At 44.9% G+C, this 27,974-nt stretch overlaps 1 protein-coding gene across 3 annotated transcripts in view; it reads right to left on the bottom strand.

Moving 5' to 3' along the window:
* The window catches only part of LOC146860512 (aminopeptidase N-like), an 832,137-nt gene that overhangs the window by 673,545 nt on the left and 130,618 nt on the right, over nt 1-27,974 (bottom strand). For all 3 annotated transcript variants that reach the window (XM_085644423.1, XM_085644424.1, XM_085644425.1), the window contains one exon: nt 4,386-4,528. In XM_085644423.1, the coding sequence (XP_085500549.1) occupies nt 4,386-4,528 (143 nt within the window). The remainder of the gene's footprint in view (nt 1-4,385; nt 4,529-27,974) is intronic.

Raw genomic sequence — 27,974 nt, 5'->3', positions numbered from 1 at the left:
AATGTTGCGTGTTTGGAAAGCTGTTATTTGTGCTTTTATAACTGATTTACAGCTCTTTTTCCTAGTAAAATGCATTTTAATTTGACATTTCGATTGTGTTTTGCAGGGGTTCAATTCCATGAAAAATATCTGCAAAGGCTTTGGTTGGCGATATGGAAGGGGAGCGCTCTAGTAAGAGCAGAGTCACCGAAACAGACGAGAGATGAGACATTTACAAACACTCTATCCAACTGTTAAGATGCCTCAATGATCAGTTCTTTTCAAAAAGTAGTATCCTCATCTGCAGAAATTGGAAAGCAGTGACAAATGCTCTATCCAATTATGGAACCCAGCCTGCGAGGAGTAGGAGGAGCTTCACTCCCAGCAACTATCGGAGGTGCACATGCAAAGTGGGAAGACAATGACAACAAACAAATACGTGGTACTCTCTGGAAATTCCCTCAGTAATGGGTGTGACAGTAATTGTTACAGTTGATCAGTTTCACAGAGGGAGGATGCCCTGGGATCACGGTAGCAGGTCCCAGACTTAAGGGCCATTTGCACCCCAAATAAGAGACCATTGGGGGAAATGGCAGATCAATAATTTAGCAATATTTATGATAATGATGAATTCTATAATGATGATGGTGATGTCAATAGTATGCCTCAGAGATTGAAAAATGGTTGATAAACAACAGATTGTAATTTTGAATGTTGGGGACAGTCCTATGTTTCACCTAGGTTTAATACAACATCCTGCCTTTTCTGATTGGTCCCCTCTGCTATATGTGGATAAGTATTAAGTCTAGGATTAGGAATCCTATTGACAGGGTAACTAAAGCCAAGATGAAAGCTAAATTCCCTAGGTCAATTATAGCAGGCAGGGCAGTCATAACTGCTATTCTCGTTCCAAAAATCATCACTTTAAGAAGAATCCAGGAGGAGAGTGGATAGAGCTCGGTTGTCATACCAGGACAAGATGTTGGATATTGTGGACCCAAGCACAAAAATAGTATGCCTTACAGAACAGGCAAAAAACAAGAATGAACCAATAAATCCAGAGATAATTTCTAATTGGGGCAAAATGATATTCTGATATTTTTTTTAAAACATAAATGCTGGACTTTCGTATGGGAGATGTAATGTACTTCTGATATGAATAGATGCAAAACTAAATAAGCTTGCACACTTTGAAGTTGGCTTTCATGACCAGGGATCTCTGTTTGGAGATGATTTCATCATGGTAGGATAAAGATATGTACAAGCCTTTGCTTCTCTGGTGAAAAGTCCTTCCTCTGTAGAATGTGTGGTAGGCTCTCTTTCAGGCTGCTAGATCTGTCAGCCTTAGGGAGGTCTTCCCCCAAACCTTTTGACTACATAACTCTATTTTTGTGCTGCAGTTTGTTTTACATTGGCCCTGGAACCCTTTGCACTTTACCACTGATAATCAGTGCTAAATTGCTTGTACTCACTCTCTTAAACATGGTTTGATTGGCTTACACCTGAATAGCATATTTAATTTACTTATAAGTCCCTTGTAGTATACCAAATACCCAAGGCCTGTAAATTCAATGCTGCTAGTGGGGAATCAGATTTTCATTTTTTCTCACACTGTGTTTAAATGTTATGTATATATTGTGTTGTGATATGTAAATAGGTTTATTTTCACTTCACGTTATGTTTCAATACGTGTAAATACACATCATATGTCTGTGTGTGCATATATATGTCCTGTTCTCAATGCTTTGAGTGCAAAGTTTTAACCAAATTGGTTATAAAATCACATAATAATTCAGAAGTACATGAGGGAGAGCGTCATAGGGGAGAGAGCTAAGAGGGGTAATGAGTCGCTGTCTGTCAGTTTGCAGGGAGGCCTAGGTATTCCTGTCCCTGTCCCGCTCCTGGGTCCTGAAGTCTTTGTTCCCTGACTCTATCTCAGGGGACCCTCACCATCTCCTTGACCAGGGGGGTGGTATTCCACAGATCCCTTGGGTTTGTATTATTATTCTGACTCGTACTTTGCATAATTATTTGCAAATGTATTTTTGTCTCTGAAAACGTATGTCTCTTCAATCCATCCACTTCGTCACATGTATATTGTTTCGCATTATTTTGCTGAAACTGATGTCTCTTAATATATCCACTCCTTCAGGTGCATATCGTTCATTTGTGATGAGAATGACACTATTTGCATTTTGCAGATGTTTTCTTTCCCTCTTGTGGATTTCATTGTTTGCATTTGTAAGCGTATGCAATGAGCATTTATTCATCAATTTGAGATAAAACTTTATTAGTCTTACCGAGAGTCTGTGATTATTTAGCTAACTTGATAGTTAAATAGTACTATCGTTACCATCAACTATTCAACTAATTGGTTCGTCGTCCAAGAGGAAAGAGAGTTGATGTATAGGTAGAGTTATGTATTTAGAGATGTCAAACATGAATCTGTGAAGGAAAGTAATTTGACGTCATTAAAACTTGACCCCCAGTACATCAGTGATTTGGGTGAATGTCAATGGGCCATTTGTATGTTATCGAGTATTGATCCCTGATTAGGTGTTGCGCTGGATCACTGGCCTACTCATATAATTTCTAAGCAGTGGCTGTAAGGACTTGGCTATCCCAGGAGTGGTGACATAAACATTACGAGGTGTGTCAGGGATTTGTGAGGGTAAAAATCGGAAAAAAACAGATTAGTTCTTGAAATACTTGGGTTATTCTCTGTCACACGCATCTCAGGTGCTATCATTGGTACGGGCCCCCGTCCAACACCCTCATCCTCAATAGTTTTGATTCTCTCCTCAATTTATGTTAATTTAAATAAGAGTGGTTCCAGGAGGGTAGCAACCAAGGTCTCCAGTCTTTTCCAACTGTCGTCATCAAGCTTCCCTAGGGACTGTGTTGTAGTTGGTGCAGCGCTCCCCTTTGGGGTTTGATCAAGCCCAGTGTCTCCAATTCCTCTAGTTTTACCTGAATGAGCAGGTTTCAGAGATTTTTGTTTTTGAGATCCTCCAGTTTTCCTCTTTTTAACCAGTGGCTCGGAATGGGATTTAGCAGCCTGTTCCCTAGTAATGATATTAGGGTCCATTATTACTTATATTAAGGAAAATTGACTTTTAGAAACCTGCGTTAGCCTCCAACTGTCACCCAGCTGGTGAATAGCTCTACAGTAGCTCCTGCAGGACTCCGATGGAATATGGAAACCTTTTTTCTTTTTAAAAACGGGAGGGACTGGTGTCCATTGAGGGTAGTTGGCCTCCCGTGGGGAATTGGGGGCAAGGGCCTGGCCGTGCACGCAGGGGTTTGGCATACTGAGGTATGGTAATGAAATCTTACTTTATATTAAAAAAGCCCAAGAAATGTATTGAAAAACCAAAGGTTAAATTGATATAGTTTAGTGAAAATGTGAGTAAAAACATAACATTTTAAACAAAAAAAACAATGAAATTCACCAGTTATAGTTAAGGAAGTAACTATACCTCATGCCCTCAACATGCACTGCTTATAAACTCACATATTACATCACTCATGACATGTTCCATGACATCATTGATAACATTAATGTGACATCTGAGGTGATATATTTATGCATGCGAGTTGGTTTAGGAAAAAGCAAAATGTTGTTACAGTTCGAAGAGCGAAAGTCATGTTTGACAGAGACGTCCGTCCAATTTTTATAACATTGACAGGAGCTGCTATGACAGCGATTCATGCTAATCTTTTGAGTGGTCTGCAAGACTAGCAGTTGACTCTAAATTTGGGAGGCAGAAGACCCTCGATATTGCAGGGGTATGGCACTCCATCATATTGATGAACTTACCTCTACGTGTCAAACTCTAAACCAAATTCTCAGTCCCAACGTAAAACCTCTGACGAGGTTGTTCTATGCCATGTTGTTCTCAAATTCATATCTCTGGTTCCCCTTATTGGATTGCTGTTGTTTTTTCAGAGTCAATTTGCTCTTTAGATTGTTCTCTATTTTTACAAAATAGAATGGTATTTCTATGAGGTTGTGCTTCTGACTTTTCAACTGTTTTGGTATTATTAAGTACATTACACATTTTCTCTAAGTTAAGCCTGTCTGCTCTGTGCCATAGCGCTCAAGGTTTGAGCTCATGTGTAAATTACTGACATCTTTTACTGGACGTAACAGGTTAGTGGCTTTAATACTTGAGGTGGACCTCAATTTACCTCAATAAATAAACCACTTCTTTGGGGTAGATTGGTATTTTTGTTTTACATCTGTATTTCTTTTATGCCTGGAACAAGCTTAATGGGTATTTCCAGGCAACAGGACAAACCTTCTTCAGGATCAGCAACAGGATTTAAAGAATAGAAACGTATAAAAGAAGACACTAACCATTTTGTTTAGTGTTGTATGCTGAAAAGGTTTGACTTTAACTTACTTGTAACAGGCATGTTTGAAACCACCACCAGTTGTGGATTGTGAATCAAGGTGAGGTCGAAGGTAGCTTTCATAGCTGGCTCATCAAAACATGGAAATGCTTTCCTGGCATCGGTTGGAGCCATCTGTGTTGTGGCAATCAGCCTGCAAAGAAAAACGGGAAACACATAAAAAAAAAAAGAATATGCCCAGTAATCCTCACCACAATAGGCAGAATGTATCTAGAACAATACCTACCTTCAATTGAGGGTCATTATTATTGACATATAGGGTTACAGCTCAATGGGGGTTTAACAGTTTCAACAACCATATGACATTAGTCCACAAATTTGTCGTTATTCCTGAAAAGTATAATATTGATGAAGAATATACATTTATTATGAGAAACTATTGTAACCTATGTAAACCTTGAAACTATCAGATCAGGCAAGAACTGCTGTTAGCATTGAGGGTAGTGCGAAAGACTTCCACCTTTCACTTTGTCCTACCTAACTAGTGATTTTTCACATGCAGTTTGGAGTGAATACTATGCTAAATAAACCAAAATGAACACAGGTTTTGAACCATGTCCATGTAGGCCTCAGGACAGACTTTCTCAAACAAAGATTCGGTAATGTTGACAATAGAAAATCCTAGTGTATGGGAGTTCATCCCCAGAAATGTTCTCACAAACCAAGTGCACTAGACAGGAATTCACTTTTGACATTTCTAGTGCCATAAACCAACTCATTTGACCTTGGTGTAATAACACAGTATCGTAAAGAGGGGAGGACACACTAACACCATTGGCCAGTAGTTGAGGACTGAAATCCTACTGATTGACTAAATATTATGATAAAGTGTCACTCCTAGACTGCAGCCCCCTGGAGCAGTATTGTATATGTATCGAAGAGATGCTCTTGGTCAAGAGTGAATAATAGTGTTCTGCAAAGCAATCTCCTGACACCTGCAGGGCGTTAGCAGCTGAGCTGTGCCCTGCCTGTATCATTCCATAGTGTTAGCATTTGCCTAACAGAAAGTTCATGGTTGCTAGTGTGGCAAGTGTTAAGTGATTTTAACCCTTATATACACACTATACACCATTTTGCATTTAGAACTCTTATTAACTATCTCAAGTTTCCATCTAACCATTGTGGATATGGTTGGTACTAGGATGTAAATGTCCCCTGCATGGTATGCTAGCATATACCCTGTGCTGAATGACCCAACTGTATGTAATATGATAATCTTACTTCTTGTGGTCACGCTCACATACTAAGGGGCTTATTTATGAGCCCTTGCAACACTTTTGAGCCGCCAGTGTGTCACTTTTGTGACATATTGGCGGCTTAAAAAGTGTGCCATGTTGCGCCCTATTTACAAAGTGATGCATCTAGACCAATGCATCACTTTGTAAACCCCTACGCTGCATTATACCTGCGTCATGAAAAAGTTATGCAGGGTGGGTGTTCCCCCACATCAAAGCCTCATAGAAGTGGCACATGGAAATCATATAAGATTTCAGTGTGCCACTTCTAGGACGCCATTGCGTGAAAACCTTACGCCTGCCTCATTGCAGGCATAAGGGTGATGCAGGCCCTTTCACATGGGGCCTGACCTATGTGAAATGACACATTGCTGGAGTTGGGTCTGTTTTCACACACACCCCAGCAATGCGCCACTTTTTCGCATACAGATTCGTTAGGAATACTGACGTATCTGTAACTCCTTGCAACATGATGCGCCGTACTTTAAATACGGTGCATGTATGGTGTTGCAAGCAGGGCACACTGAGAAGTGTTGCATCGCTGCTTTGTCGAAGCGATGCAACACTTCTCATAAATGAGGCCCTAAATGGTCATATGCATTGAGGGCTAGGCCTGGTTTGACTTTGAGATCCAGGGCCTCTTTCTGAGACCTGGAGGGGAGCACCGACCATACACGCTAACTAACTTGGGGCTACTGTACATTTCCTGGTTTTCTCTGACTTAGAAGGAGTGAACAACATGGTGGCCCCACTTTTGTAAAGGACTGCATCTAGAGAGACACTCAGACCAATGCCCTGACATTCTTTGTACCTGTTGAGTGCATGTTAGGTACCATATGGATGTGAGTGTGAAGTTACTGAGACTTGCAGGTTCCATTTTTTATTGTCATAATTTTACAAAGCACCAGATAGAGGTTGTGCAATAATCTACCCAGAAAGTCTATTTCCTACATCAGTGGTTCTTAAACTGTGGTCCGAGAAGCTCTGGGTATCTGCAAAGTTTACTCAGGGGGTCCATGAGTGTGTTATAAAATGAAATATTACTAATGAATACATTCGAATTTTGCCATGCTATTGTGTTGCCACTGCTGGGGTAGGACTACATCTCCAAGCATCCTTCAGGAGCCAGTGGTCAGGAGGAGGGAACCCTGTAGAACTCGCCCTCATAAGCACTTTGTGAGTTCTGCGGTGCTGGAGAAAATGTTGCCACACTGTTTTGTTGCCCCTGTTAGGGTGGGACGTTATCCCCCAGGAGCCTCTAGGACCCTACTATGAGGAGAAGTGGCCCCACTGAACTCACCCTCATAAGTTCTTCGTAAGTCCCCCAGCACCCATCAGACCTGGGCAAAGCCTGGCCCAAGGGTGGGCCCATCCATGCCCGTCAGAGCCTTAGGGAGGATGGGCTGGGCCACCTCTCTTGCTTCTGCTTCTTCAAGGTACTTTTGCATTTAACTCTTTGTGCCTGTATCCCTGGTGATTAGGCTTGCAGTGATAGTTGCATGAGCTCTCCCCTGTCTGGATGAGTTCATCTATGTGATAATATGGGGAAGAAAAAAAGACTCGGGCCAGCTTGCTTCTGCCCCTCTAGTGAAATGCACTTCAGTCAACAGTATGTTGGAGAGGGCCATGGGGGTCATTTGCACCAAGATTTCCTTGACCTGACCTGGGCTCAATACCTGCAACTCCTGCTCCTGAGGTTGCGGATCTAACCTTAGGCTTGACATCTGATTTGATCTCTACTATCAGTAGCCTTTTTGTTGATGTAGCTGGTGCTTCACAACCCATGCCTGGGGCATGGGACAAAAATAGAAGTTGTAATCACCAATCTACAGCTTGTATGAGGGGGTACGGGGGTTATGCAACAGACACAGGTTAGTATACTGGAGTTCACCGACCAGCCCTGTCAAAGTATGACCACAAGGTCTAGCTCAGCTCCTTGTATTTCAACCCCCTTCCCAACCGTCATCCCCCAGTCATCCTCCATGTAATCATCCATGACAGGGAGCACAGGAGATAGGGAGGTGGTCTTAAACCAGTCCCGAGCTGAACACCTTGTGGAGGATTGTCGTTCTCGATTCAGGGAGATGCTGCAGGTAGAGCTCTCTTCTCTCTTGGACAGACTTTTAACAAATTGAGCCACAAATGGATGTTTCTGCACAGTTGCCACTCCATACCATTATTCCAGCTAAAGCTACCAATGCAGAACCTTATTCTTCATCAGGCTCTCAGTACTCCTTCATGGTCATTGTGCACTTGGTTGATCTGCAGTGCCTATTACTGATTCGAATTATGCCAGTCCCACTTCTCAGTGTCAGGCCTGCTCAAAGCTACTAGGCCACATTTGTCACCTGAAGGGACCATTAGGCTGAGAGCATGGGGAGATTGTCCACCAGCCAGGCCGCTAAAGGTGGGACCTCTTTCACACTTCATCAATCTAACTCCCAACCATGTAACCATTAACCTCCTCCTAGCCGCTTGCCCTTATGTGGAGATTCTCAAGGGAGTCCCCCCTTATGCAAGAATCAAGGAGAAACTCCCCAGTACCTACAACACAAGATTTTGGACTGGCTTGCATGGCACAGAGGCTTTCCTAATAAGTATTCACTGCATTTTCTATGACAACCCTCATTGTAAAGTAAATGTTCCTATCCCTACCCATACTCATACCCATAATATTCGTGTTATGGACAAACCACAATGCTGGTTTATTATTATCAGTCTTCTGGTGTACGTTGTGTGATTTTATGTGAGTTTAGAACCGCAGTTCACTATGGTTGAGGAGCTAAGGTTAAATTAGCTGCAAAAGAAAGGTTGAGAAACACTCCAAAGCATTGCAATGCCAGTGCAAAGCTGACAGCCTACTTTCCCTTGTACTCATTCCAACGTGGCCCAAGTAAAAGCACACATCAGACAGGAATCAACGCTGGCATTCTGGAGAAGTGACCATCAGTTTCCTGAATGCTGATACATATTAGGGTCCTGATCACAATGGTATAAACATCAGCTGCAAACTGTGGGACGAAATAGCAGTCATTCACCCACTTTTTGAGCACCTCATTGTTAGAAATGGGGGTCTTTAGTTGGCAGGTTGCTACCCTGTCCAGGTAGGGACCCTTCTTCATAATCCTGATAAGAAAGTTACACTTCTGACATAACCCCTGCTCACCTCCTTGGTAGCTTGGCACGAGCAGTCAGATTTATCTCAGAGGCAGTGTGTAAAGAATTTACACATAAAATACAGCACTACAGTGAAAACACAACAGAAGGACCCCACACCAGTTTTAGATAAATATTCAATGTTTATCTGTGTAAAACAAGACCAAAACGATACAAATCCACCAAACAGGTATGTAAAAGAAGTCATAAAGCAAAAATAGACTTTTTAAAAACAGTAGCTTGAAGGGGCTACCATGGCGGTTTGGATCAACAAATCCCAAGGTTTCGACCGACTGCGGCAGTGCGGCCTGGCTGTGGTATCAGAAGACCTTTTAAAGAGTACCTTTTTTTTCCGCTTGACCGTAGCAGTGCGGGTCGGCGGCAGCGGGCATAAAGGCAGTGGTGAGAAGCAGAGCAGTGCAGCTTGCGGTGCCCTCAGGTTGTGGTGGAGGCAGAGGCTCTGTGGCGCTCATCCATTGCGTCAGTGAGACCAAGGCTGCAGAGCAAAGTATGGCGGTGCTCATCGTGGTGCTGGTGGTCATGGTGCAAGCAACGACATCAGGAAACAGCGTTTACAATGCTGTCAATACTACGCAGGTATGTACGCATGTAACAACGCAGTTGTTACAACTACCGCGTTGTTACCACAAGTGGCATTACATCGCAAGACGTTTAAACGACTTGCGCTAGGTGGTGTGCAACACCAGGAAATGTGTTGGAGTTTAAATCCAACACCTTCCCTGCTGTTGCGCTAACTGGAGTAGAAATAGTAATTTATATTATTACTAAATCCAGCGCTCCACCTAGCGCAAGTTATTAAAAAGACTTGCGATGTAATGCCACGTGTGGTAATAATGCTGTCATTGTAATGACCGCATTGTTACCTACTGCGTGGTAATAGCACACATTGTAACGTACTATATTCACGACATCCATCAAAGATCGGCGGTCGCTGGGGCTGGCATCAGTGGGCCAAGGCTGCGGTGTGGGATGAGGCAATGCTTTGTGTATCTTACGAGTGGGGCCCCAGACCACGTTGCAGACTGCGTGGGTGATGTCAGGTGGCAGCGCTGTCATCAGTGAGGCCAGGGTGGTGCAGTGAAGCGAGGCGGTGCAAGGTGTGGTGCTCACAGGTCGCTGTGCAAGTAGCGGCTTGGTGGCAGCGGTTGTCGGTGAGACCAGTGTTGCGGTGCAAAGTGTGGCGGTGCTCTTGGCGGTGCCTTCGGGACATGGAACCACCTGCAGCCTTGGTGACGGCATTAGGTTGGGGTTTCCCTCTGTGGCAATGGAAACACAAGGTCCCAGATGCGTTACCCAGAGGAAGGTGAAATCTTTGCTGTTCCTGCAACTTCTTAAACAGGGGGCAAGCTCTACTTCAAGCCCTTGGAGACACACAGAAAGAAGATTGCAGAAAGTTCAGTCTAGTCCTGTCTCTGCCCAAGACAGAAGCAGCTACTGCAGTCCAAAACAGTAAAGCACACAGGAAAGTGGTAGTCTCTTCTTACATCTTCTCCAGGTCTTCTACTTGGCAAATTCCTTGATCCAAAAGTGTTCTACAGTCCAGGGGTCAAGACCCCAATATTTATACCCATATTCTCTTTGTTCTCTTTGTGGCAAGGTCTCTGAGCCCAGTCCGAATAAGATCTGTCCTCTCGGGCCCAGCTTCACTACAGGAGGTGGAGGCAGCATTGTTCTGAGGAGACACTGCCTATTCAGGTGCTCGTAAAAAAAAGTTTCCTCCCCTCTAAATGCAGACAAAGACTATTCAGCCCAACTATGAGTCACACAGGAAACGAAGGACAGACCTCAGCCCCCCTTGTGGTTGTCTACAGAGAATGCACATCCCCAGGCCCTTTCACTCCAAAATCAGACAGTCAATCCAGAAACAGGCAGAGGCTCACAGAATGGTTAAACAAGAAAATACCTACTAGTGATATTTTCAAACACACAAGAAGAGCCAGGTCTTGAGGGTCTTCCTGAAGGTGTTCAGGGAGGGGGCACATCTGATGTCTGCCGGTAACTCGTTCCAGATCTTGGCTGAAATGAGAGAGAAGGATCTTCCGCCTGCTCTGGCTCTGTGCATGCACGGGTTTCGGCCAGTGTGAGGTTGGAAGATCATAGGTTTCTTTTGGGTACGTGGAAATTGATTCTGTCGTTGAGGTATTCGGGTCAGTTGTAGTGTAGGCAATTGTAGCCCACCAATGGTACAGTCGGTGTCCTGAGAGGAATAGCCTCTGGGTACTAGATGTCATGGTCTACCATGAACAGGATGTACCTGTTGCCCACTGGCTGTTTTTGGGACTGGGGGCCCCACAATGTTCATCCCTGCCTTCTAAAAAGGGGTGCCAATAACCAGAAAAGGCTGGAGAGGAGCCATACACTTCCTCCCACTCTTATCATTTTCCTTTCAAGTTTGGCAGGACCTACAATGAGCATCAGACTGCCTTCGCATTTTGGGCTAAAAGAAGTGGGTGACATTCCTGTCACAGGTCTTGTCCTGCTCAAATGTCCAGCAAAAGGCACGTTGTGAGACAGACCCAGTACGAAGGTCCTGAAGCGCTGGGGTACCACCAGCACACGAGCCAACCCAGGCTCAGCGACCTTAGGCTTACTGTATAGGAGACCATTCTCCCAGTATATCCAGTGTGATCCAGACCGATCACTAGCCACCTGGTTTGAAGCTTGCTGCTGCAAACCCTCTAGAGAAGGGCAATCTTTCTGCACCTTGCAGAATTCTTCCCTGGTGGGACCACCTTCTTGCTGCCAATGTGTCAGCTCGGATAGGTCCCCCAGTTCAACCACTTGCTCCTAAGTAGGTGCCAGAGTCCCCCTCAAGGTCAGCCTCATCCCAGACCATGGGAACTTCAGGGCAGGTTCCGTGCCCCCCTTGCCCATTTTCTTGGCAGGCACCTGGGCCACTGTTTCAGGCTCCAGGTCCTTCTGATCACCCTAGCTGGCTGCCATGGACAGAGTGGTCATGCGTGCCCACTCTGGCAACCCATGCATCTCCAAGTGAGACCTGAACTCCACATCCTTCTAAAAGGACTGTTCCAGGCCGTTACCTAGCAGAAAATCTACAGGCATGGTAGGGTTCACAAACACCCTCAAGGGACCTGAGACCCCCCCCATTCAAAGTGAACCTGCACCACCTTACACTGGCGCTCTGAGTTGTCCATAGCAACTACTTGGTGGAATGCCCCAGGAACTACTTGCACCTTAGAGACCAGGTGACACCGGACTGAGGTCACACTGGCTCCATTATCTCTGAGAGCCTCTACCCTTCTCCTACTGATGGTCACCCAGGTACTGTGCTTCTTAGTATTTGCAGGCGCCTGGTTTCCTGGGACCCTCTCACCGTCCCATAGTGAGACAAGGATAATTTCTGTGGGATCCCCACCTTCTTCTGTGTGCCCCTCCTCCTCCAAGTGCTACACTAGCCAACACCTTGGACTGCCCACCGGTGAGTGGTTGTGCCATCTTAGGACATTTGGGATCCCCCTTCAAGTGACCCACCTGCTCACAGGAATAGCACTTGTGGGGTCCCATCTCTGTAGACTACCCAGAAGAGACCCATAATTTCTTATGTCCTGGGGGATGGAAATCCTTACCTGGGCACTAGATTGGGGCCCTCTAGTGAACTCCTTTACTTTACCCTTGTCCCCCCACTCTTCTGCTGGGGACCCAGTCCCCCTTTGGCAAAGTATCCCCCATACACCTTCTTGTGGACCCTGATACTCACCCAGCTGTCTGCCTCCAAAGCAAACTTTCTGGGGTCAGTCAATGTACTATCAGTCAATTGCTGGCTCAGCTCTGCAAAACATAGACTAGACAAGTGCTCCCACACAATCAAATTGCACAGCCCCTGAAAATCTGTTACATTGCTGCCCTTTACCCAACCATCCAGTGACTGGCAGAAAGAATCCACACATTCCAACCCTGTCTGGGAATCAGTTTTCTTACTGGACCTAAATTGATCCCTGTACTTTTCAGGAGTGAGACCATACATTGTGAGAAAGACCTCCTTCATGTCAGTCTAGGTGAGGTTGTACCCCTTATCCAAAGAAATGAGGCCACAATCCTGCTCCCCAATTCCTTTCAGGAACCCCATTCAGGTGGATAGATGTCTCAAATACCTGAAACCACCTTTGTATGTCATCACCCTTCTTAAATTCCTTACCTACATTATTGGGAATGTGCTCTATTCTATACTAGTCCCCTGAGGAATTGCTGTCATCATCTGTGTTGGATTTACTTTTTAACTCCAGCTCCTGGAGACCATGCTAATAGTCTTAAACCATCTTTTGTGATTCCATCTTGAGCCTCTCAAGCTCTATTTGATGCCTTCTAGCTTCCCTTCTGTCCTCCAGCTCTTCTGAGACAAATCACTGCTGTCTCACCTGGAGGGCCCCCTCCCTCCCCTCCCAGAAACACATCCACCCGAGAAATAGTCTCCTCTGCCTCCACGCTCAGGTCTCCAGATTGTCCACTGGCATGTTCGCCGGCTTCCTACGCCCTCACCGTCTTTTGTAGCTCCTCTTTCCTGGTGAGACCTCTAATTTGGACCTTTAGGTTTTTACAAATAGCCTTCAACTCCTTGGCGTAGGTTTCCAACCTTTCCTCCTCAAAGGCCACTTCTAGTGATGCAACTGATAATGCCGCGGATTCAGGCATGATGCAGTAGGAAGTTTCAAGTTCAAAAAGATGGGAATACAAAAATAGACCAAAAAGAGAACAGTATGTGGTACTTAATGGTCTGAGATATGGTAGTAGTGTACACCAATCACTGTAGATCAAGTGTAAATGCAAGTCCTATCCTTACCGCTGACAACCAATGTTAGAAATGGGGGTCTCCAGTTGGCAGGTTGTTATCCTGTCCAAGTAGGGACCCTTCTTCGTAGTCAGGATAAGGGAGTTACACTTCTGAAATAATCCCTGTTCCCACCTTGGGAGCATGGCATGAGCAGTCAGGCTTATCTCAGAGGCAGTGTGTAAAGCATTTGCACATAACATACATTAATACAGTGAAAACACTACAAAAGGACACCACACCAGTTTTAGAAGAATATCCAATATTTGTCTGTGTAAAACAAGACCAAAACGATAAATATCCACCATACAGTTATGTAAAAGTACTCAGAAAGCAAAAATAGACCTTAAAAATAGTTCCATGAAGTGGATATCTCTCTCCGGGGCTACCACAGCAGTGTGGATCAACAAATTCCATGGTTCAGGCCGACCGTGGTGGCCCGGTCCAGCTGCGGTATCAGAAGACCTTATAAACTGTACCTTTTAGTTCCGGCCAACCGCGGTGGTGTGGGCCAGCGGCGGCGGGCGGCGAAGTGGCAATGTGAAGTGGAGCGGTGCGGTGTGCAGTGCCCTCAGGCCATGGTGCAAGCAGCAGCTCAGTGGCGGTTGTCCAGAAGCATCAGTAAGATCAGGACTGTGGTGCAAAGGGGGTCGGTGCTCTTCACAGTGCCAATGGTCATGGTGCGAGCAATGCTGTCCGTCGAAGATCGGCGGTCATTGGGACTGGAGTCGGTGGGCTGAGGCTGTGGTGTGGGATAGGGCGGAGCTACTTTTAGCTTACAAGCGGGCCCCCAGGCCACGTGCAGACCCCAGCAGTGATGTCAACTGGCAGCGATGTCGGTGAGACCAGGGCCGCGGAGTGAAGTGAGGCGGTGCGGATTGCGATGCCCACAGGTACAAGCATTGGCGCTGTGGCAGAGGTGGTTGTCATCGGTGAGACCAGGGTTACGGCGCAAGTGCAGCAGTGCCCTCTGTGGCACCTTCAGGTCAGGGAACTGCCAGTAGCCTTGGTGATGGAATTAGGTTGAGGTTTCTGCCTGTGGCAACCGAAATGCAACGACCCAGAGACAATACCCAGAGGAAAGGTGAATTATTGCAGTTTCTCAGACTTCTTGAACAGGGGGCAAGCTCTACTTCAAGCCCTTGAGGACATTCAGGAAGAAGATTGCAGAAAGTTCAGTCCAGTCCTTTCTCTGCCCAAGACAGAAGCAGCTCCTGCATAGCAAAGCACACAGCAAATTGGTAGTCTCTACTTACAGCTTCTCTAGCTCTGCTTCTTAGAAGGTTACTTTATCCAAAAGAGTTCTAAAGTCCTGGGTCAGGGCCCCAATATTTAAACCACATTTTTTCTTTGTTCTCTTTGCGGCAAGGGTCTATGAGCTCAGTCCAAACCAGTTCTGCCCTCTCTGGCCCAGCTTCTCTACAGGAGGTGGAGCCAGCATTGTACAGAGGAGGCAACGCTAATTAATGTGCTAGTGAAAACTCCTGTAACCACTCTAAATGCAGACCAGGCCTATTCAGCCCAACTATGATTCACCCAGGAAAGGCAGGACAGACCTCACCCCCCTTTGTGGCTGTCTACAATGAATGCACATCCCCAGCCCCTGTCACTCCAAAACCAGACAGTCAATTCACAAACCAGCAGAGGCACACAGAATGGTTAAACAAGAAAATGCTTACTTTCTAAAAGCAAAAAGAACAATAACTGACAGAATGCTGATCAATGTCAAACATTCACATCAGAACAGAGATCTGGGCCTAAGTCCATCATTTTTTTTTTGCTCCACATGCCATTTCAGTTTAAACCTAGCCATATGCAAATCATTCTTGACCCTGTTCCCCATGGGAACAGTCCAGCGCGAACTGCCAGGCCAGATCCTCCCTGAACCTGAAACATGCATCCTGGGACTGGTTTCGGGGCATCACCCCTCATCAGCCAGGCTAGCTTGATTCCAGTGGCATAGAGAGCATGGGACCCACATCTGGGCATACCCGTAAAAGCTAAAGAACGATGATGGATTCAACCCAGATCTGTGACTGGAGTGTCTGAAAAGTTTCAGCGCTCCATCCATCATCTCCTTGTGTTTTCCCTAAGTTGACATGGCATGCCCAGATGTGGGTCCCTTGCTCAGTTTGCCACTGGATTCAAGCTAGCCTGGCTGACGAGGGGTGTTACCCCGAAACCGTTCCCAGGATGCTTGTTTCTGGTCCAGGGAATACCTGGCTTGGCAGTTCAGGCTGGACTGTTCCCATAAAGAGCAGGGTCAAGACACATTTGCACACACAACTTCTTCCTATTAGGCGATTTTAACCATCACACTGAACTTGCACAAGACCCTTACACCGTCGAGCTCATCTCCAGTATGAATGCGTTAGGCCTTGACCAGCTAGTAACCGGCCCCACCCATTCTGCCGGGCACACACTAGACCTCCTTTTCACTAACTCCAGTAAAATAACGATTGTCTGTTCTGAACCCGTCCTTTGGTCTGATCATTTTCAAATTCATTTTCAGATTCAACTTACCTCACCTATTCCCCAACCCAGCAAAAACTCTATCCTGAGTAGACCTTGGAACAGGATTAACTCCGCAGCATTTTCCTCCCATTTTTCCCCCCCTCCCACGGAAATGCTCAATGACCCTAACCTGGCAGCCATCGAGTTAGAACAAGCCATCACTGCTACTCTCGACATAATCGCCCCCAATAAACTTAAGAGATGTCCTAATAAAATGTCCCCGTGGTTTACTGCTGAACTGAAGACCATGAAACTGGCTGTTAGAGCCCACGAACGCAAGTGGCGCCGCACCAAAGACCCCAGTGACAGGTCTCATTATAAAAAATTTCACCACCAATATATGAGCGGTATAGCGCTAGCCAAAAAAGCCTATCTGGGGAATAGGATAGACCAGGCCGCTAACTCGCACAAAGAACTCCATAAAATAGTCAAAGAGTTCTCCAACCCCTTAACCTGTCAACCTGTCACAAATGAGTCCCGGGAATGGGCTAACACCCTTTCGTCTTTTTTCTACAATAAAATAAACGATATTTACAAATCATTCACTAACCCCAATGTTTCTACTTCCTCACCTGACTCACCCGTCAATATATCCTTGCCGGTTCCCATCACAACCCTTAGCCAATTCCACTTATTTACGGATGAAGAAGTCGCTAACACCCTGAACAGAATTAAGTCAGGCTCCCCTGCTGATCCAGCCTCTTCTCTCCTCCTATCTAAAATTGCGCCCATCTTGGTACCTCACTTAACTAAAATTTTTAATCTTTCACTTGCTCACTCAACGGTCCCCTCACACTGGAAAGAAGCCATCGTCAGACCTATCCTGAAGAAGCCCTCTGCCGATCCTTCCCTTCCTATGAATTACAGGCCCATTTCGCTGCTTCTGCTGTTTGGCAAGGTCATGGAATCCCTAATTAATACTCAGCTCATTAAACACCTTGAGTCCAACAAAATTCTAGATCCTTCCCAGTCTGGTTTCAGGGCATTCCATAGCACCGAAACAGCCCTACTTGAAACAGTCGATAACATCAGGTTGGCACTGGATGCCAAACAATCAGCCATTTTAATATTACTAGACCTATCCGCAGCCTTCGACACCATCTCACACAGCGTTCTGATAGAACGGCTGACTGAGGTTGGTGTCGAGGGCTCAGCCTTGGCATGGATCAAAAGCTACTCAACCGGACGTACCTCAAAGGTTCAGATTGGCAAATTTTCATCTGCCAATCAGGAAGCAGACAAAGGTGTGCCCCAGGGCTCTATTTTGAGCCCCACGCTTTTTAATCTTTATGTCTCTCCCATTGCAAGATTAATTAAAGCCTACGGATTTGAGACCGTGTCTTACGCTGACGACACTCAAATCCTTATTACCCTGGGACCAAACGCAACCGACACCAAATCGAGATTCCAAAATTGCATGCTAGCAGTTAAGGACTGGATGACAGAGAACTATCTTCTACTGAATGCGTCTAAGACGGAGATCATGCTCTTTGGCAATGCTCACAAGCATTGGTCCGACGAATGGTGGCCAGCACCGTTGGGTGCCTGTCCTCCTCCTAAACCAGCAGCCCGCAACCTGGGCATAATGCTAGACAATAAGCTTACCTTGACAGAACACATTAATAACATCTCTCATACCAGCTTCGGTCTCCTGCGCAACCTAAAGAAAATCTTTAAGTGGATTCCTCTGTCCTCTCGCCTACCATTAATCCAGGGACTAATCATTAGTCGCTTGGATTATGGCAATGCTCTTTTTGCCTCCATCAATGAGAACCTCCTAAATAAATTACAGGTTCTTCAGAATACAGTAGCCAGAATGGCCCTCGATCTACCCGCCCGCACCTCCTCTGCCCCCTGTCTGAAGACGCTTCACTGGCTCCCCATCAAAAAACGTATTAAGTTTAAAATGTGCTGCCTAGTCCATAAATCCCTGAACGGCAATGGTCCTGCCTACCTAGCAAAAAAATTGATGAACTACCACCCTGCTAGAACACTTAGATCGTCCAGTCTTCACCTCCTAGCGGTCCCCAAAGTACGAACCGTCAGAAATGGAGATAGATCCTTCTCCAAAATTGCCCCAGAAAACTGGAATACTCTACCTTTGCACATAAAACTTGAACCCAGCCATCAGAAATTCCGCAAACTTTTAAAGACATGGCTATTTTAACTCTGCTTGTCTCCTACCTTACCATCTGAACATCTGTCGGCGCTATGAGACCTTTGGGTGATATGCGCGCCTTACAAAAACCAATACATAGACATAGACATATGGCTGGGTCTGAACTGGGGTGTCGAAGTGAGCTAAAGAACGATGATAGATTCAACCCAGATCTGTGACTGGGGGTGAGTGTCTGAAAAGTTTCAGCGCTCCATCCATCCTCTCCTTGTGTTTGCTACTTTCTAATAGCGGCATTTTCAAACACACAAATTAAAAACCATCTCCCTAAAAACATGTTATTAAATTCTAAGTTCAGACAGCCTAAACTCCATTTCTCTATCGTGTTCAAATGGAACGTTATACTTGTAAGAAGTTACAAAGCAACTACCATGTTAGACTATGGGGCAATTAGTCTTTCAATAGTGAAAACGAAATTGGCAGTATTTCACTATCAGGACATGTCACACACACACCAGAACATGCACTACCTTTCACATACACGCCCCTATGGCTACCTTGGGCCTACCTGAGTGGTGCCTTACATGTAAGGAAATGGAAGGTTAGGGTCTGGCAAGTAAGGGTACTTGCCAGGTCGACACAGTAGTAAAAACTGCACGCAGCCACTGCAGTGGCAGGTCTGAGACACCCTTGAAAGGCTGCCTGTGTGGGTGCTACTATCAGTGCTGCAAGCCCACAGCCAGCATTTGATTTAGAGGCCCTGGGCACACTCGGTGTAGTTTGCTGATATAGTATTGACTGTGTTTCAGGATCTGTTAGATCACAGCGCCAGGATGCCCGTTGGGTGACAGGAGCGCTTTATAAGTGTGTTATACATACATACATACAGTGCACTATACTAGGGATATAGTAGTAAATCAAATAAGTCAAACATGGAAACACAAATCCATAAACCCAATTTACAGTATGAGTACTTGGATTTTAACAATGAACAGCAGTGAGAAATTTCACAGAGGCACTAAACCAGTAAAACGAAGTCCAACATACCATTAAAAACTGGAGGCCAGAAAGAAAAAAACAGGGGAAACATGCCAAAAGATGCCAAGCCTAGCACTCATGCTATGAAATAACACGCACTAATGGTAGTTATTGACCATTCAGAGGTTTAAAACTCAAAACAGATATATATTGTACAACTAACTCTGAAGCATCTTGGAAGGTGCCCAATTTACACCCACATACTGCAGTCCAGTTGTGAAGAGAGCCTATGTATTTTAGAAGCAGGAAAAAATCTATATTAATGTTCTTAAAAATCCAAAGGACAGAAACTTTAAGGCTCATTCTAAGGATAAGTTGGGTTTTTCCTAAGAAAGGGGAGCGGGAGGGCACAGCAATTCATGGTTTCTACATTGCATGGTGATCCGGAGGCCAAAGAGTGTGCGGGCCTGCAGCTCGTGAATATCAACTGGGGACAGCCATACCACTGGCAATGCACACTGCTTTGTAAAGCAGACACTACAGCACTTCTCGAGGATGTGTGAGATATATACTCTTTAAAGAGGCTATAACTAATTATTTTACAATATTGTCACAATAAACCCTCCATGGGCCCAGCTAAGCAACACAAATATAACTCGGATAGACCATATAAATTAAAAGCTCTAAACTCATTACACTGCCTTCCAAGGATGATGTCGTACAATTACTAACCACGATCTGTAGAAATATAGCTGTAAAGGGTAAATTGTGGCAGGAAGAACTATGCTCCCGGATACAGCAGCCTCAAATCCATGCTGACCTTAAAAGAAATACAATTAACAATCAATACTATACAAGTTAACATTCTCAGGTGTTTTGGCGCGGCCAATGTGTCACCCTTTAAATAATACTTCAGAACCTTTATTAAAGAAAATAATGATGTTTATTACAATAGTGCTATTTAGCATTAAAATCAAAATGCGTGCATATTTGGAACCAATTTGGTAGTTAATCTCCGAAAAAAGTCTTACACAAGACTCTTTGATAAACTATGAATGAAGCTTTTGTAGTGCTGCAAAGCATGGAATACTCATTGTGACACCATGAACGTTGGGTGTACAGAGAGGTGGTTAGGCCGGATGGATAAGTGTGTGCCAGGTACTTGACCCTTTTGCTGCTAGGCCGCCGATCCCCAGGCTAAGCCTTATTTTGCAATTTGGGGTAGTTCAAACTTAGGCCTTTGTAACCTTTTGTCCACATAAGGTAGTCATGTCATATTTGTGTCCTTTTCTTCCAACACCCTGCAGATTCTAAGGGTACCCAGAGTTTGTGGATTCCCCTGGAGGAGACCCAGAAATTAGCCACAAATACAGCAAATATATTTAAAAAAATTAAATATGAAAAAAGTGATACAGAAGAAAGCGTGTGTTTTTCCCCAGCAAAAGGCATCAACTAAGGATTTGTGGTTCTGAAATCACCGTCTGCTCAGTTTTCAGGGACAGGTAGAATTTTGTCAGAAAAATTAACTTTTCCACACAGTTTTGGCATTTGACTGGCACATTTTTGCTATTTTTTGTGCTTTCCATCTACTTTCAGTTAGTGGTAGTAATGGGTGTGAAAGCAATAATGGATCCTGGTAAGCATTTATTTCTGAAAAGTCGACAAAATTCTGAATTCAGCAAAGGGGTCATTTGTGTAGATCCTTCAAGGTTTGTTTTATAGAAACTTAGGGGTCTATTATAATGGCGGGCGGATCTGCCCGCCATTATCCACCGGCCGCATGCAATTTACCCCCCGCCTGATTATGTTGGTGGGGGGTACCGCTGCGGACGGGAAGACCGTCCGCTGCTTTTCCGCCCGGTCGATGAATATGGTGAATATGGTGGCGGTGTCTGTTAGATACTGCCATCCATATTAATATGCATGCGGGGAACAGCCTTTCCTTGGTGGTGTTGCCGCCACGGAAAGGCATGCAGATTTCACAGCGGCCCCCAGGATGTTAGGGGCACATGGTACCCCCTGCATTTGCATGCACAACGTGGCAGGCACTGCGCGGTGCCTGCCACGTTGTGCATGCAAATGCACAGTGTGCAGCCACATCATTGTGGCCAGCTGTGCTGTGTGCACTGCCTGACACAATGATGTGGATGGGGGATGGCACCGCCACCATGGCGGTGGCATCCTAATTGCCGGTGTGAGACCGCCGCACCACTGGCGGCGGGTCCCAGCACCGCAAGGGTGTCCGCCCGCCATCCTAATAGGCCCCTTACAGTTGAAAATAAAAAATATTGAAATTGAGTTGAAAAAAACAGCCATTTGTGCCAACGGTTTCCCCTGTAACTTCTTCTACGTGTGACCGATTTTTGAAAGCAAAATACTGTTACATCCGCTGGACCCTTCTAGTATATAGGGCTTGTAGGTTCACCAAGAACCCGAGGAACCCAGAGCTAATAACTGAGTTGTGTCTTGCAATGGTTTTTCATTGTGTACCCTTTGGGGAAGATTGGCCATATTTTTGGGCCTATCCGCCCCAAACCCACTAGACACCAGGGAAAAGTGTGTTGGAATTGTGGGGGAGCGGCCCATTCGGCAAGGTCATGCCCCTTTTTTCCCAGGCAAATATTCTGCGTGTTTCTGTCCCCCTTGGGGCAGATCGGCCTTATTTCTAGGCCGATCTGCACCTAATTGGTGGGAGAAATCCACTAGACACCAGAGGAAATTGTTTGCACAAATAGGGTAGCTGCCCCTTTGCCGGTGTGCAGTCAAATATTGAGTTTCAAATGTCGACTTACAGAAATATCGAGTCCTAAATATCATGAGTGAGAATATCGACAGCAAGGATATCGTGGTCAGGAATATCGATTTAAGGTAAGAAATATTGATTTTAAAAATATAGAAGTGATTAATATTTTTTGCAAAAATATAGTTGTTTAAAAGATCGATTGTTTGATTAGTGTTATATATTTTAGTACATATTTTAAATGTATGAGATGTATTATTTTTGTATAAGAATTGTTTATATTTTTTAATTTATGTGTTACATTTTTAGTAGTTATTAATTTTATTTTAATTGGATTTTGCAATTTTTTTGTCACATAGCAGGTTGTGGGTTTATAGAGGAATAGGGTGGGAAGTAATTTATAACATTAATTATTATTTTTTGTTTAGTATTATTCATTTAATTGAGATTTTATAGTGTTGATTGTGTAAAGTAATTTATTATTCATTAAAATTAATGATTGCTTGTTAATTACCATTAATTAATTGGTAATAAATATGGAAATTGTGTCATTAATTTTAGGTGCACGTTTTGGGGTTTATAGGGGAAAAGGGTGGGAAGTAATTTATTTTGGATTAATTATTAATGAGTTGTTAATTGATATTAGTTAATTTATTGAAAATTAATTATGGTAATTGTGTAATTAATTTTAGGTGATGGTTGTGGGGTTTATAGGGATATAAAAGGGTAGGAAGTAATACATTTTCATTAATTAATAATTAGTTGATATTAATTAGTTGATTTAACATTAATTATGACATTTGTGTAATTAATTTTAGGTGCAGGTTGTGGGGTTCATAGGGGTAAAGGGTGGGAATCAATTTATGTTCAATTAATGAATATTTAAATTTTATTTTAATATTAATTAATTAATTGTAAATGAAATATTGAAATTCCATAATTACTTTAAGGTGTATGTTGTGGGGTTTATAGTGGTAAATGTTGGGAAGTAATTTGTGTTAATACTTTTTAATTAAAATTGATTCATTTATTTAGGGTAATTTTTTATTTTTTTGTGTGTCGTTTTTACTTTATAATTAGTTGTTTACAATAGTTTTTATTTGAAAATAATTTTCAATTATGTACTTATTTTTTTACAGTTTAATTTTGGCTGTGTGTGATGGGGATTATAGGGTTATAGTGTGGGAAGTAAATTATTTTTTATTAGTTTAATTTTTTAATTAATACTATTTCTTTAATTCTTTTTTTACATTTAGGTGCCGATTCCGATCCTGTAAAACCCGGGTACGAATGGTCGTACGGAGCGTATTCTCCATACGACTTGTACCCGGGAAATCCTCCTCACAAAGCAGCAAGTACGATTCGTACAGAAATCCCATTTCCGTACGAATCGTACAAAAGTACGTGCAGCGAAAAAATACCCACAATTCCGATCCGGGACATCACGTACGTGACGTCCGGACGGAGTCAGGCAGCGTTTTACGGACCAGCAAGTCCGATTCGTGCCTATGTCACTCCGTACGGAGCATTTTTTACGGTAGCCAAAAACTGCCGGGAAATTGAGGACGAGACGAACAAGGAGCACCGGTACGCGACGGACAGCCATGGACCCCATCCTACATGTCATCCCGGCCCTCCTAGCCTACGACCTGGTGCACAGAAACCCACGCCGATGCCGCAGACAGTCAGAACAACACCCAGGGGCAAAGGGGGGGGGCCAGTGGCAGCAAACACAACCCCCACCCAAGTAAAAATGTAAATATGTCCTGTACATACATTACCTCCAGGGTCTGGTCACTTCGGGGGGACGTGTCCACCAATCCCTACGTACTGTCACAATGGAAGTGGACGTGGACGCGTACCCATCACCACGACAATGGTGGTACGGACCGTACCCATGCCCCCACAGCGTGGGTACGGCCCGTACCACCATTGTAGTGGTGATGTAGGGGTAAGCGCCGTACCCACGCCCCCAGAGCGTGGGTACGGCCCGTACCACCATTGTAGTGGTGATGTAGGGGTACGCGCCGTACCCACGCCCCCGGAGCGTGGGTATGGCCCGTACCACCATTGTAGTGGTGATGGAGGGGTACGCGCCGTACCCACGCCCTCAGAGCTTGGGTACGGCCCGTACCACCATTGTAGTGGTGATGGAGGGGTACGCGCCATACCCATGCCCTCAGAGCGTGGGTACGGCCCGTACCACCATTGTAGTGGTGATGGAGGGGTACGTGCCGTACCCACGCCCTCAGAGCGTGGGTACGGCCCGTACCACCATTGTAGTGGTGATGGAGGGGTACGTGCCGTACCCACGCCCTCAGAGCATGGGTACAGCCCGTACCACCATTGAAGTGGTGACGTAGGGGTACGCGCAACGGAAGTGGACGTGGACGCGTACCCATCACCATGACAATGGTGGTACAGACCGTACCCATGCTCTGAGGGCGTGGGTACGGCGCCTACCCCTCCATCACCACTACAATGGTGGTACAGGCCGTACCCACGCTCTGAGGGCGTGGGTACGGTGCGTACCCCTCCATCACCACTACAATGGTGGTACGGCCCGTACCCACGCTCTGAGGGCGTGGGTACAGCGCGTACCCCTCCATCACCACTACAATGGTGGTACAGGCCGTACCCACGCTCTGGGGGCGTGTGTACGGTCCGTACCACCATTGTATTGGTGATGGAGGGGTACGGACCGTACACACGCCCCAGAGCGTGGGTATGGCTCGTACACCCCATGAATGATGAATGTGGTGTATGGTCCGTCCCACCAGTACCCCTACGGCACCAGTACAGAATGGATACAAGGCGTACACATGCCACAAATGTTGGCTTTGGGCCTGGTGCAGCATGTAAGCAGTATATTGGTGTGTGTGTATGCACAGGACAGCAGTGCACTGCACCAAGGTGGCGGGTGGGTGGGTGGCTGCAGAGGACTTCCAGCAGTGGACAGAGACATGGGGGTGGGTGCAGAGGACTCCCAGCAGTGGAAAGAGACATGGGGGCGGGTGCCCAGGACTCCCAGCAGTGCACAGAGGCATGGGGATGCGTGCAGAGGAATACCAGTAGTGGACAGAGACATGTGAGGGGTGGGTGCAGAGGACTACCAGCAGTGGCCAGAGACATGTGAGGGGTGGGTGCCTATAACTCCCAGCAGTGGACAGAGACATGGGGGTGGGTGCAGAGGACTCCCAGCAGTGGACAGAGACATGGGGTCGGGTGCAGAGGATTCCCAGCATTGTCCTGACATATGAGTGGTGTGTACATCATGATCAGATGACCACAACTCCATGGGTGTATGTACGCATCCCTAATGTTCGACTATGTTGATAGTGCCATAACAACACATCACTGACATCAGTGTCCCACTCCCATGAGGATGGATGTCTTTCCCCCACTGCATGACACACCACATGTGGGTGTGTGGACAAATGACACATGCATACCCACCCCTGGCGGATGCAGCACAATACACACACTGAGATCATGTCACAAGACTATATAGTTATGTGAAAGCCAACTAAACTAAGAGAGCCAAAGGGAATACACACTGTCACTCACATTCCAGGACTGATAGGAATGTACAGGTGCTGGCACAGCCACCAAGTTGTTGTCTCCCATGGAAGGAATAGGGTGGACTTCCCACAGATACAATGACCACAATTGTCAGTCAGGTAACCAAATACCCTGCAGAACAAGTACCAATTGTGTGCTTGGCTGGGAGTACACACATGCATAGTGCTGAAAAGGGACAATTTCCACATGGAGGCATGGCAACATACTCTATACACAAGTACAGTGACTACCAACGATGGCACAGACGATGCAGCCGGAGACATTGCTGAGCAGGCATGGGCATAGTTGAAGGGATCCGTCAGCCACCAAGGAAATGTAGACATAGGTCAGCACAACAATTGTGCAACTCCCTGCAGGGAAGATGTCAGGTGCCACAGAGGAAGGAACACTCCTTGGGACAATGTCTCCAAACACAAAGAGCATACACGACCAAAGAATCTTTGCAGAGACCTTGTGATGGCACGCAGATACCTATAATTACTGATAAAACCCCACTGAAAGAGAAATAGCCCTCACCAGTGAAAACATATAAACGCTGAAAAAACACCTGCACAACCACAAACTAAATTCCAAAGAACGGAAAAATAGTGAAAGAGTCATTTGTTTTCTTCCTGAAGGTGCCAATACAATGTATCTTTGTTATACAAGCTAGCAGTAAGAAAGTCTGGGCTAACATTATCCTGCTTGAGTTTTGTTGTTTGGGGATGCCACTAAAATATTGTTTGTTCTTCCTTTTGTTTTTTTCAGTTTTGTGGTCTTTGGTCTAAAGATGCAGGGTTTAGAAGCATGCTTTAGGTCCTGTTTAATTATTTTATAAACTATAGAGAATCAGGAAATATCAAAATCATATTTGATATTTTGGCTGCGTTTGATTCTTTCACTGATAGGTAAAATGGCTGGTTTCATGAGAATCTTTCCCTATATGTGTCAGCACATTTACCCACAGAGAATGGGTAAAAACCGTTAATACATCAGCCCCCAGTTTCTAGTGAATTAGTACTGATAGTAGGTGAATTGCCAACACCTCAGGCTTTAAACAATCAATGCAAGGTATAGTGACAAGTATATGTGACAAGAGTGCTATCACCAAGCATCTGGGATCGTATTTAAAACAAGACACCAGACTTTAGGAAAACACGGAACTCAGTGTCACTTGAAATGCGCCGCAAAAAACGTTCTTTCCAAGTTCAACAAAGATTGAAGTGGTATTGTTGGTATTTGCAGTGATTCAGCTACGTATATGAAAAAGTTGTGTGATGACCTGTCAAAATTGATACCTGAGCTGAGGTTTCTTCCCTGTAAGAGATCCTTGCCACCTGTTAGAAAGCCTCTTTACAATCTTCAGAGTTAATGAGAACTGACTTTTTAGTCCATCCTGGTGCACTGTTTTCTTATGCACAGGAACTAAAACGCAAATATTTATAATTTCGTGCTTTGTGTGGCATCAAAGAAAGAGTCATCCCAACTGTGTCCCTTAGCTGATGGTTCTCAGTCCAAGGGGCTATGAATGCTATATTATCCATGTGGCAACTATTTACAGAATGTTTGCTGAGTGATGATGCCAAAGGCAAGAAATGTGAGGATCTTTGGTCACATATTGATAGTGATGTGAAAAAAGTACACTCAACTGCATTCTTAGATTTTTACAAGAAAATATAACTGCTGTAGTGGACATAATAAAGAAAACTATAGTCTGAAAACTCCCTTGTCTGCCAAGTGTTCAGCATAATTGGTGTAGATGTGAAACATCTCCTTGAGAGTAGGCTGGGCAACACCTTTAGGGAGTTCAGGGACTTTGGCACTGCAACATGTTTCATGATAAAATGCTTGCCACTTGGTAAGCAAAGCAATGGTGAAGAGTAATTCAGGAAATTGTTTTTTACAAAGTATGAGAAATGGCTTGCAATGATGCATAGAAATGTCCCTTCACAACCAATGGCATTTGAAGTCAATGAAACCTAACTGTGGTACTCCGTTTTTGAGCCCTTCCGTAAAGGAGAATTTCTTCAGAAGTTTCAAAAGTGCTGCTTCATTTTTGACCGCTTAAATAACTAGGACGGCATAACGCCCAGATCAGCGCAAATGTTGCAGAACCTGCCCTGAGAATCGCATTCTTCAAGTGAACCAGTATTGGCATGGACAGCTATGTCAGTGGCCAGAGTTAAATTGTGTACTGGCTGTTTTGGCGTTGCCTATCTCAAGTGCCAATGTTGAGAGGGCCTTTTCACAGAAGTTTACATGGGAAGGAAAGAGGGAGCGCACAAGACCAAAGACTCACTGAAGAAGTATTGTATGGTGTACTACAATAAATTTAATTTGCAAAAATCCATTTGGACCTCATATACACTATACCTACACTGTCTATATACCATGCGCCATCAGTGCAGAGAACAAGCAATAACACAAGCAAAATGTTCCATAAACACCGGAAAAACACTGTTTCTATAGTTT

The sequence above is a fragment of the Triturus cristatus genome, chromosome 3_1 (assembly GCF_964204655.1).
Source record: "Triturus cristatus chromosome 3_1, aTriCri1.1, whole genome shotgun sequence".
NCBI classification, from domain to species: domain Eukaryota; kingdom Metazoa; phylum Chordata; class Amphibia; order Caudata; family Salamandridae; genus Triturus; species Triturus cristatus.
Note: the sequence above shows the minus strand (reverse complement) of the source record. Positions and strands in the feature narration are given on the sequence as shown.